Raw genomic sequence first — 12,500 nt, 5'->3', positions numbered from 1 at the left:
TTTACAGAATTTTGCCAGGGGCAATCCTTTTGTTGCCGTGGGTTCTGTTGCGTGCGCTAAGACAGTGCATGCTGCGCACGGGAACTCGATGATTTATCGTCTAATCCGGTTGACTATTAATTATATCAGTAGCACCCAGACCACCACTCAAGATCTAGTGGAGGGGGGAGGGGAGTAAAATCCCCCTGTCCCTCTTTGAGACTTAGCGGCTAAATGCTCGGCTCTTATTAGAGATTGACATTAGCTTACAGCTAGACCAACCAGCAAAGTGAGAGCTGTATGATCAACGGTTTCTCTACCGCAATGGGAATTCATTTACAGCACAGTCTTTTGTGAAGAACTGTGACTCTATCCTGAAATCGAAACTTGGTCCTATATTGGAACTTGGCCTTATAGGAAATTAGTCCAAAAGGAACATGACCCTATTGGTATTGTGCCCTGCTGGAACTGGGCCCTAATAAAACTTGGTCCAATATTGGAACTTGGACCTATGGGAACTTGGTCCTATTGGCAGTGGGCCTACTAGGCTCTATATTAGAACTTGGTCCTATGGGAACATGGTCCAATTGGTACTGTGCCCCAATGGAACTTGGTCCTATATTGGGACAAGGCCCTATTGGAACTGAACCATGTTGGTACTAGGCCCTGTTGAAACTTGGTCCTATGCTGGAACTTGGTGCTATGTTGGAACGTGGTCCTATGTTGGAATTTGGCCCTATTGAAACTGGGCCCTAATGATACCGTACCCTCATGGTAATGGATCCTAATGATACTGGGTCCAAATGGTTCTGTGCCCTAATGATACTGGTTCACAATGGTACTGGGTCCTCATGGTACTGGGTCCTATGGTACTGGGTCCTAATGATAATGGGTCCTAATGGTACTGGTTCACAATGGTGCTGGGTCCTAATGGTACTGGGTCCTATGGTACTGGGCCCTAATGATACTGGGTCCTAATGGTACTGGTTCACAATGGTACTGGGTCCTGATGGTACTGGGTCCTAAAGGTACTGGACCCTATAGGTACTGGACCCTATAGGTACTGGACCCTTTGGGGGCAGGGCCATAAACGGGACAACCCCCCCCCCCCCCCCCCCCCCCCCCCCCCCTCTTCCGCAGTTAGCGTGAGGCGCAGCTGTCGATCTGTTGAATCAGCTGATGAGTTGGGTCAGTGAAACGTGTGTGTACCACTACAACCACGGGGCTGCTTGGTAGCACCAGTGTTGCTCAGGGTTAAGAATCCCCCCCCCCACCCCCCTTCCCCCCCAGTAGTGGTACTGGGTCCAAATGGTTCTGTGCCCTAATGGTACTGGTTCCTAATGGTACTGGGTCCTAATGATACTGGGTCCTAATGATACTGGTTCACAATGGTACTGGTTCCTAATGATACTGGGTCCTAATGATACTGGGTCCTAATGATACTGGTTCACAATGGTACTGGTTCCTAATAGTACTGGGTCCTAATGATACTGGATCCTAATGATACTGGTTCACAATGGTACTGGGTCCTAATGATACTGGGTCCTAATGATACTGGGTCCTAATGATACTGGTTCACAATGGTACTGGGTCCTAATGATACTGGTTCACAATTGTACTGGGTCCTAATGATACTGGGTCCAAATGGTACTGGTTCACAATGGTACTGTGTTGTAATTGTACTGGGTCCTAAAGGTTCTGGACCCTAAAGGTACTGGGCCTAGGTACTGGATCCTGTAGGTACTGGACTCTAAAGGTACTGGACCCTACAGGTACTGGACCCTACAGGTACTCGGCCAAGGTACTGGACCCTATAGGTACTGGACCCTTTTGGGGCAGGGCTATAAACGGGACAACCCCCCCCCCCCCCCCCCCCCGCCTTCTGCAGTTGGTGTGAGGTGCAGCTGTCGATCTGTTGAATCAGCTGATGAGTTGGGTCAGTGAAACGTGTGTGTACCACTACAACCACAGGGCTGCTTGGTAGCACCAGTGTTGCTCAGGGTTAAGAATCCCCCCCCCCCTGCTCCCCCTGCCCCCCCCCCCCCCCCCCCCCCCGGCCCCCCCCTCCCCCCCACCAAGTCTGCTGATTATTGTGCTATGATGTCTTGAGCAATCCTGTCAATCAAAGAAGTCGACCGTGTTTCCGCTGCCATTGCTGGTTTGAAATGAAAAATGTATTACGCCTGATCAATTTTTCTTGCAGGTAAATCTTTGACCTCCAGTGGTTCAGTTAAAGGAACGAATGTTTGCACACACACACATGCATACATGCACGCAATACACGTATACAAACAAACAACCCCTAGCCCCCACCCCCATCCCCACCCGCCCCCACCACACACTCACATACGTACGTATGTAAATATTCCACAAGAAGACAGATTGTGCAACAAGTGTAACATCCTGGAAGACGAAATCCATCTTCTTGATCATTGTATTAAATATAAAACCTTGAGGCAACAATTTTTAAAGGATATTCAAAATTCGAATAACACAGGACATATTCCCAGTCAGGTGATGCTATCAGATGATGAATATATACAAACAAGATTTGGAAAATTTGTTTATGAATGCTGCTGCAATTTACTGCATTAACTGATTGATTAATTGTGTGTTTTTTCATTCGTTCATTCATTTACCATTGCACTTGTGTCTTATAAACCTTACGGTTTCATGACAATAAAATCTATTCTATTCTATTCTATTCTATTCACACGTGCGCATGCGTGCACACACACATAGGTACACACACCCACACGTGCGCACGCACACACACACACACGCGCGCGCGCGCGCACACACACACACACACACACACACACACACACACACACACGCGCGTACATATTATGCATGGTACAACTGTCTTTAGATAAAGTAGACAACCTCCATTAGATAAATAAAGTAGACAACCTCCATTAGATAAATAAAGTAGACAACCTCCATTAGATAAATAAAGTAGACAACCTCCATTAGATAAATAAAGCAGACAACCTCCATTAGATAAATAAAGTAGACAACCTCCATTAGATAAATAAAGTAGACAACCTCCATTAGATAAATAAAGCAGACAACCTCCATTAGATAAATAAAGTAGACAACCTCCATTAGATAAATAAAGCAGACAACCTCCATTAGATAAATAAAGTAGACAACCTCCATTAGATAAATAAAGCAGACAACCTCCATTAGATAAATAAAGTAGACAACCTCCATTAGATAAATAAAGTAGACAACCTCCATTAGACTGATGAAGTAAGTAGGGGAGAAGAGCGTTACACTGTTGTTGGTTGTTTTGTGGTTTTTTTACAAATGAGGTTGGGTTCGAAAACGATTTTTGTTTTGTTTTGTTTCGATTGCGCAATTCAAAGCCTCCTTGCGAAACGGCGAGTGACGTCAGTCGGCGTTAGCACCAGCACGTCATTGACCAGGTTGCCTTTTTTTTTTTTTTTTTATCTTCTTCTTCTTCTTCTTCTTTCCTGGTTAGTTGGTCACAGCAAACACATTCCGTTAATGATTGTTTTACATTTCATGTGGCAATGTTTTTTCTTCTTTTTTTCTTTTCTTCTTTTTTTTTTCTGCACATAAAAACACTCGTTGCCATGAAAACAGAAACACAAACCTGCCAGACGTTACGTTCCTATGGAACACGGCACCTCTCTCTCTCTCTCTCTCTCTCTGTCTCTGTCTCTGTCTCTCCTTGTGTGTGTGTTTGTGTGTGTGTGTGTGTGTTTGGTCGTGTTGACATGCATGTTTGAGCGCGTGCATAATGTGTGCCATTTGTGCAAGCACAATTTGCTGTCTTTCTTTAATATTTACACACGCGCACATGTGAGTGTGAGTCTCTCTCTCTCTCTCTCTCTCTCTCTCTCTCTCTCTCTCTCTCCTTGTGTGTGTGTTTGTGTGTGTGTGTGTGTGTGTGTGTGGTCGTGTTGGCATGCATGTTTGAGCGCGTGCTTATGTGCCATTTGAGCAAGCACACTTTTCTGTCTTCCTTTAATATTTACACACGCTCACGTGTGAGTGTGAGTGTGAGTCTCTCTCTCTTTCTCTCTCCCTCTCTGTCTCTCTCTCTCCTTGTGTGTGTGTGTGTGTGTGTGTGGTCGTGTTGGCATGCATGTTTGAGCGCGTGCTTATGTGCCATTTGAGCAAGCACACTTTTCTGTCTTCCTTCAATATTTACACACGTGCACATGTGAGTGTGAGAGGTCGTGTTGGCATGCATGTTTGACCGCGTGCATATTTGCCATGTGTGCAAGTACACTTTTCTGTCTTTCTTTAATATTTACACACGCGCACATGTGTGTGTGAGTGTGAGGCTCTCTCTCTCTCTCTCTCTCTCTCTCTCTCTCTCTCTCTCTTGTGTGTGTGTGTTTGGTCGTGTTGGCATGCAACCCAAGAAGTGCCCCACTCTGTCCAATCAATTCCTAGCGGGTTGATTTCAGCGAGAACGTTGCAATATACATAGTTGTACTTCATAACGAGGTCAGAAATATGGCTTTGTATATCTCGGTCTCTGTCTGTCTGTCTGTCTGTCTCTCTTTCTGTGTGAGCGCGCGTGTGTATGTTGCAACAGCTGTATTTCATAACAAGGTAAGAAATACTGTTACGTATTTCTCTGTTTCTGTCTGTCTGTCACTCTGTCTGTCAGTCTCTGTCATGTGGTAACGAACACACAGACGTATCGTCTAATATTACTGATGTGTAAAGACGCTGAACTAAAGAACGAACACAGACTTATTCCATCACACAGCCACACAAACAGTATTCCTATTGCCCTTTACTGTGCATTACAAATCATCGGCGTTGCCACTAGGAGACACGGAAATAAAAAGGAAAAAAAAGAAGAAAGAAACCGAACAAATCCCCTGGAAATGTTTCCTTTCCGACGGGCACAATAGCCGAGTGGTCAAAGCGTTGGTCTTTCAATCTGAGGGTCCCGGGTTCGAATCACGGTGACGGCGCCTGGTGGGTAAAAGGTGGAGATTTTTACGATCTCTCAGGTCAACAACATATGTGCAGACCTGCCAGTGCCTGAACCCCCTTCGTGTGTATACGCAAGCAGAAGATCAAATACGCACGTTAAAGATCCTGTAATCCACGTTCGGTGGGTTATGGAAACAAGAACATACCCAGCACGCACACCCCAAAAGCGGAGTAGGCTGCCTACATGGCGGGTTAAAAACGGTCATACACGTAAAAGCCCACTCGCGTATATACGAGTGAACGTGGGAGTTGCAGTCCACGAACGCAGAAGTTTCTTTGCCGAAATAGCTGTGTTTAACAAATTAGGGAAACAAATCAGTGGTCAGTGGTACTTTGAATCAATCCCCAAGGCGAACTGCTCGTAGACGGTCACGTTGAAATCCCTTCTTCCCAAAGTCTGGTCGCGAGTCCGATTGTGAAGTTCCTCAGCCAGACAGCGCAGTGCCAGACGACTGTAGTCCACGTAAAACTTGTTGGCGAACAGCTCCTTCCGGTGGTAGAGCATGGGAAGGTCAAGGACGTTCAGGATGCAGATGCCACGGACCACGTTTCGCCCCGGACAGGGGTACCTAGGCACCCAGTTCTTGTAGCGGACCAGTGTTCTGTTCATCGCGTCGAATTCAGCGTTCGGGCTGACGTAGTTTCCTGGGAATCCAATGCACATAACTTTTTTTTTTTTTTCGTTTTTTTTTTTTTTTGTATGCGTGCACGTGCTACGAGTTTAGTTCTTACCACTACCATCACTGGCGTGACAGCCACTACCACAAAAAGCAACAGCAGCAACTACTGCCACTGCTATTACAACTACTGCTGCTACTTTCAATGCTGCCACTTCTACTGCTGCTACAACGACTACTACTACAACTACCACTGCTGCTGTTGCTGCTGCAGCTACAAATACGACCACAACCATCACAACCACCATCATCACCACCACCACAACAACAACAAAAACCGCTCCTCCGCCTCCTCCACCTACTACTACTACTGCTATTGCTGCTACTACTACTACTACTGCTGCTGCTGCTGTTACTGCTACTACTACTACTACTACTACTACTACTACTACTACCTTGTGTGCTTCCGGTCTTGGAAGACTCCGGAGCCACTTGCGCTCCCATCGCTGAGTTGAGAACACAGACTACGGTCATACTCAGACTACGATGAACTTCCAAAAGTGCCGGTGGGGAGCATTCTTGACGCACAAAACAGATTCGCTCACACAAACCCTCCTTGGAGCATTTTTGTTTGTTTGTCTGTTTGACGGGCGTAATAGCCGAGTGGTTAAAGCGTTGGACTTTCAATCAGAGGGTCCCGGGTTCGAATCTCGGTAACGGCGCCTGGTGGGTAAAGATTGGAGATTTTTCCGATCTCCCAGGTCAACATAATCATGTGCAAACCTGCTTGTGCCTGAACCCCCTTCGTGTGTGTATACACGCGCACAGAAGATCAAATACGCACGTTAAATATCATGTAATCCATGTCAGTGTTCGGTGGGTTATCGAAACAAGAACATACTCAGCATACACACCCCCAAAAACGGAGTATGGCTGCCTACATGGCGTGGTGAAAACGGTCATACACGTAAAAGCCCACTTGTGTACATTCGAGTGAACGTCGGAATTGCAGCCCATGAACGAAGAAGAAGAAGAAATCAGTGTCGGCAGATTCATGGGGGGCTGTTGTTTGAGGGACGTAGTGGCGGTCTCCACTCTGGGAGGGACGCTCACTCAGCCTGGCTCCGCGACTAAGCCATTATTGTCGTCAGTATGGGGCTTAGTAGGTGGTGTCCTAAGTACGTTAAATCAGAACAGGCACCACCGAAACCACCGAAGTGACTCAGCAGCAGTGCAGGGTCTCCTCTGGTGTGTGACTTCCTGGCGACCTAGCATCGATGGTTCCCTGCAGACTGCCGACGCTGAAACTGTGACGGACAAACCCGTGTGTGGCCGTGAATGGGGGAATCTAAATGAGCGGCGTGGGAGTAATGCCATTGATGCAGATGATGGGGCAGCAAAAAAAAAAAAGCAGAAGTCTGTTTTTCGTTACCTGGGCGTCTGCCCGGTGCCATGAGGTGGGGGTTGTGGTTCAGGCTGTTAAAGAAGTGCTCGTCAGGGTGCCGGGTTTTCTGGCACCACCGCAGGAAGTCTTGGGCTGGTGGCGCGTGCAGCACGTAGTCCACGAAGGCTCTGCTGGCCACGATGTGCACGTGCCCTTTGAACAGCGTGATGTTGTGGGGGGCCGGGAGGAACTTCTGCCAACGCCAACGATGTACCATACTGAAATTAAAAAAAAAAAAATGAAAGAAAGAAAAAACCAAAAGCAAAGCCTTCATGGCTGACGTTGTTATATCTGCTGCACTAAACAACGAAACTGAAAAACACCGACGACGGATGGGTCTAGGAGGTGGAGGTGATGGGAATGCGTGGTTACGGTAACATAACTATCCAAATCTTCAGAAATCTTCATCATCATCATCATCATCATCCTCATCTCCAGAAATGAGTTGGATTTTTTTTTTTCGAACCGAAAGTTGTTTGCTTCAAATGGAGGAATGTTATGTTATGCAGCACACCGCATCTATCGGCGTATCATTGTTTTACGATCATGATACAGGTCTATCGAAGTTTCAAACTTTCCCCTGTCCCCATCACAACACACTTGCATAAATCAGTAGAGTGGATTTTTCTTTAGAATATATTTGGCCAGGGACAACCGCCGTTTAGTTGCGGATCCATCAATGGTGTTCAAAAATTATCATTTAAGCATGCTTTTTTAAGGGCGATCAGTCTATTGCGGTAAATCTAAACAAGATAAATCGCTGGCCATTAAGGAGAAGCGTGAGCGAAGGAAGCAGGGCTCAACTTCTGGAGACGTTTTCCCTTGCAACACCTGTGGGAAGTGCTGCGCATCCAGAATCGGCCTCTTCTCCCATATGAGGACACACACCGACAGATAAGCCTGCCTGCCTACTCATCCGTCGGTCCGACGGGAGACTCCATCAAATCTATTGCGGTATTCGAAGTGATAACGCTGTTTAAATCATACTGTTTTGGTGTATCTCGGGAATTTAAGAATTCTTTAAAGTCCGCGGTAAAGGAGACGTTGCTATAGCCGCAACGACACTGCAACATTTAGCCGTTTTCTTTGGATCTAGATAGATGTTCAACAAATTTAGTCTCTCTCGCCGAGAAAGTACGACACGGTCGATTCAATTTCTCTTTTTATGCTTATTCTAGTTAACTGAGTATCCACTTTAAAAGATTCATATGCAGAAAACACGTTGCTGATGCAGTCTGTTTCACTGTTTGTGTTCTGTCCATTTAACGAGGTCACGCCGTCTTCTTACTAAGCATTGCCTGCGCTACTGCAACTCGGATGTGCTAATATGGTGTTTTCGAAATCCCGGATATAGCCTCAACGAAATAAACCGTTAATGACACGGAAAACATGGCTTAATTCGGGAGATTTACAACCTATGATTGGTATGACTGTGAAGAATTTTTCCCTACTATTTTAAAGCCAAATTTGGTATTGACAGACAAAATATGTCCAGAGAAAATGGCAATGATAAAGTTTACTACACACACACACACACACACACACACACACACTCACACACACACACACACACACACACACACACACACACACACAGAAAACAGACAGCCGAACGCTGGGTTATAACACAGACTCTTTTTGTTTACACAAGTGTCAAGAATTATGGGCTGAGTCAACACCTGAACAGCTATAATACATACGCGTCACTGCTTTGATTGCTGAATGTAATGCACTACTTTCTCACGCACCCCCACCCCCCTTACCCCCATCCCCCTCTCCCCGCCCTCCCTCCCCCAATTTTTATTGCATTGTATTGTGTTGTCCTGTTTTGTTTTGTTTTTTTTTTTTGTTTTTTTTTAAACGAACTCACGCGGGAACGACCCCTGCGATGTCATTGACTCCCTTGAAGGCAGTCAGAACGCGGACCAGCTCGTAGTTGGTCCTCAGGGGGAACTCCTGCCCCGTGAGGTTGATGAAGTACTTCCACGCCTTGCTCCTCCTCCACAGGTCTCCCATGCACACGATCTCGGGTTCCAGCACGGTGTAGAAGCCCCAGCGGACGTCGATGGAGCGGGAGGCCATGTGGACGTTCGGGAAGCAGCGAGACACGGCCTCCACGGCTTGGCGGAACGCAGGAGGCGATTTCTTGTCGGCGTGGATGCAGTAGAGGTTCTGGGGTCTGTACACTGCCCTCAGCAAGTCCACCACCTGCGATGATTGGGCTGGTGTTGGGTTGTGGCGTTGGGTTGTGGTGTTGGGTTGTGGTGTTGGTTGGTGTTGGGTTGTGGTGTTGGGTTGGTGTGTTGGGTTGTAGTGTTGGGTTGTGGTGTTGGGTTGGTGTTGGGTTGTGGTGTTGGGTTGTAGTGTTGGGTTGCGGTGTTGGGTTGGTGTTGGTGGTGTTGGGTTGTAGTGTTGGGTTGCGGTGTTGGGTTGTGGTGTTGGGTTGGTGTTGGGTTGTAGTGTTGGGTTAGTGTTGTGGTGTTGGGTTGTGGTGTTGGGTTGCGGTGTGGGTTGTGATGTTGGGTTGGTGTTGGGTTGTGGTGTTGGGTTGTGATGTTGGGTTGGTGTTGGGTTGTGGTGTTGGGTTGGTGTTGGGTTGGTGTTGGGTTGTGGTGTTGGGTTGTGGTGTTGGGTTGGTGTTGGGTTGGTGTTGGGTTGTGGTGTTGGGTTGTGGTGTTGGGTTGTGGTGTTGGGTTGTGGTGTTGGGTTGTGTGTTGGTTTGGTGTTGGGTTGTGATGTTGGGTTTGTGTTGGGTTAGTGGTGGGTTGGTGGTGGGTTGGTGTTGGGTTGTGGTGTTGGGTTGTGGTGTTGGGTTAGGTGTTGGGTTGGTGTTGGGTTGTGGTGTTGGGTTGTGGTGTTGGGTTGTGGTGTTGGGTTGGTGTTGGTTGTGGTGGGTTGTGTTACGCTGCTAGTCAGGGAATCTCTGCTTGGCAGATGTGGTGTAGCGTATACGGATTTGTCCGAACGCAGTGACGCCCTCCTTGAGCTACTGATACTGTGGTGGGTTTGGTTGGGTTGGGTTGGGTCGCGTAGGTTTGCGTTGGGTTGTATGGGCTGGACTGGGTTAGGCTGGGCTGGGTTGGGTTGGGTTGGGTTGTATGGGCTGGACTAGGTTAGGCTGGGTTGGGTTGGGTTGTATGGGCTGGGCTAGGTTAGGCTGGGCTGGGCTGGGCTGGGTTGGGTTGTATGGGCTGGGCTAGGTTAGGCTGGGCTGGGTTGGGTTGGGTTGGGTTGTATGGGCTGGGTTGGGTTAGGCTGGGCTGGGTTGGGTTGGCTTGTATTGGGTTGGGTTGTATGGACTGGGCTGGGTTAGGCTGGGCTGGGCTGGGTTGGGTTGGGTTGTATGGGCTGGGCTGGGCTGGGTTGGGTTGTATGGGCAGGGCTGGGTTAGGCTGGGCTGGGTTGGGTTGGGTTGTATGGGCTGGGCTAGGTTAGGCTGGGCTGGGTTGGGTTGGGTTGTATGGGCTGGGCTAGGTTAGGCTGGGCTGGGTTGGGTTGGGTTGGGTTGTATGGGCTGGGCTGGGCTGGGTTAGGCTGGGCTGGGCTGGGTTGGGTTGGGTTGTATGGGCTGGGCTGGGTTAGGCTGGGCTGGGTTGGGTTGGGTTGGGTTGTATGGGCTGGGTTAGGCTGGGCTGGGCTGGGTTGGGTTGGGTTGTATGGGCTGGGCTGGGCTGGGCTGGGTTAGGCTGGGCTGGGCTGGGCTGGGCTGGGTTGGGTTGCGTTACGTTGCGTTGGGTTTGGTTGGGTTGCGTTGCGTTGCGTTGGGTTGGGTTGGGTTGCGTTGCGTTGCGTTGGGTTGGGTTGGGTTGCGTTGCGTTGGGTTGGGCTGGGTTGGGTTGTCTTGTCTTGTATTGTCTTGTGTTTCTTACACTGTATTGTGCTGGATTGTTTTGTATTTTGTTACATTGGATTGTGTTGTGTCGTATTGCAATGTGCTGTGTTGTGCTGTGCTGTGCTATGCTCTGTTGTGTTGTGCTGTGTGGTGTTGTGTTGTATTGCGTTGCATTGCGTCGTGTTGCGTCGCGTCGTATCGCATCGTCTCGCCTTGTATTGTATTGTATTGTATCTCTCTCTCTCTCTCTCTCTCTCTATATATATATATATATATATATATATATATATATATATATATATATATATATACATACATACATACATACATATATATATATATATATATATATATATATTGTATTGCATTGCGCATTTTGTCAGTTGAAGAGGAAGAGGGATAATGCTCAGGCTAACTACTGGCGAAAGGGCTTGGTATCAGTACCAAATAATGATTAAAAAAAAAAAAAAAAAAAGGGGGGGGGGGAGCTTGAACTTAGTGTCAGCTCACACACACACACACACACACACACACACACACACACACACACACACACACCTGGGAAGCGGTCTTATAAGTAAGAATGCTGAAGGCAATAGGAAACAGCCGCTCCTCCTCCGTCAGGGGGTCCAAAAGGAAACCGTAGTGACGGTGGAGATGGCTGCAGTTGCGGGCGGCCATCGTGAGGATGTCGGTGTCTGTGGGCGTTGCTGCGGGCTGCTGCCTGTGCTCCTTCTTCAGGGCCTTCTTCAGCTCCTGTTTATCTCCACGGAACACCCTCAGGCAGTCCACCTCCCTCACCCTCACCGCTCGCTGCTCCAGGTACATCTCCATCTGTCCGGGGTCATGCGACAACATCAGCATGGTGGTGATGGTGGTGGTGATGGTGGTGGCGGTAGTGGTGGTGGTGGTGGTGATGATGATGGTGATGGTGATGATGGTGGTGATGGTGGTGTTGATGATGATGATGATAATGGTGATGGTTATGATGGTGATGGTGGTGGTGATGGTGATGGTGGTGGTGATGATGATGGTGATGATAATGGTGATGGTGATGGTGGTGGTGGTGATGGTGGTGGTGGTGATGGTGGTAGTGATGGTGGTAGTGGTGATGATGATGGTGGTGGTGGTGGTGTTGATGATGATGATGATAATGGTGATGGTTATGATGGTGATGGTGGTGGTGATGGTGGTGGTGGTGATGGTGATGGTCGTAGTGGTGATGGTGGTGGTGACGATGATGATGGTGGTGGTGGTGGTGTTGATGATGATGATGATAATGGTGATGGTGATGGTGGTGGTGGTGATGGTGGTGGTGGTGATGGTGGTGGTGGTGATGGTGATAATGGTGATGGTTATGATGGTGATGGTGGTGGTGATGATGGTGAAGATGATGATGGTGGTGGTGGTGTTGATGATGATGATGATGATGGTGATGGTGGTGGTGATGATGGTGAAGATGATGATGGTGGTGGTGGTGTTGATGATGATGATGATGATGGTGATGGTGGTGGGTTTGATGATGATGATGGTGGTGGTGGTGGTGTTGATGATGATGATGATAATGGTGATAGTTATGATGGTGATGGTGGTGGTGATGGTGGTGGTGGTGGTGGTGATGGTGGTAGTGGTGATGATGATG

The 12,500-nt window shown here is 48.1% G+C and overlaps 1 protein-coding gene across 1 annotated transcript in view; it reads right to left on the bottom strand.

Moving 5' to 3' along the window:
• Nucleotides 1–4,763: 4,763 nt before the first annotated feature.
• Nucleotides 4,764–12,500, bottom strand: part of LOC143290963 (beta-1,3-galactosyl-O-glycosyl-glycoprotein beta-1,6-N-acetylglucosaminyltransferase 3-like) — an 11,258-nt gene continuing 3,521 nt past the window's right edge. The window contains exons 3-6 of the mRNA XM_076600545.1: nucleotides 11,417–11,692; nucleotides 8,897–9,234; nucleotides 7,015–7,244; nucleotides 4,764–5,610 (exon numbers count right to left, since the gene is read on the bottom strand). Coding sequence (XP_076456660.1) covers nucleotides 5,288–5,610; nucleotides 7,015–7,244; nucleotides 8,897–9,234; nucleotides 11,417–11,692 — 1,167 coding nt within the window. The 3' untranslated portion in view covers nucleotides 4,764–5,287. The remainder of the gene's footprint in view (nucleotides 5,611–7,014; nucleotides 7,245–8,896; nucleotides 9,235–11,416; nucleotides 11,693–12,500) is intronic.

This window comes from Babylonia areolata, chromosome 16, assembly GCF_041734735.1.
Source record: "Babylonia areolata isolate BAREFJ2019XMU chromosome 16, ASM4173473v1, whole genome shotgun sequence".
Taxonomy (NCBI): domain Eukaryota; kingdom Metazoa; phylum Mollusca; class Gastropoda; order Neogastropoda; family Buccinidae; genus Babylonia; species Babylonia areolata.
This window is presented reverse-complemented; position numbering and strand designations above follow the sequence as displayed.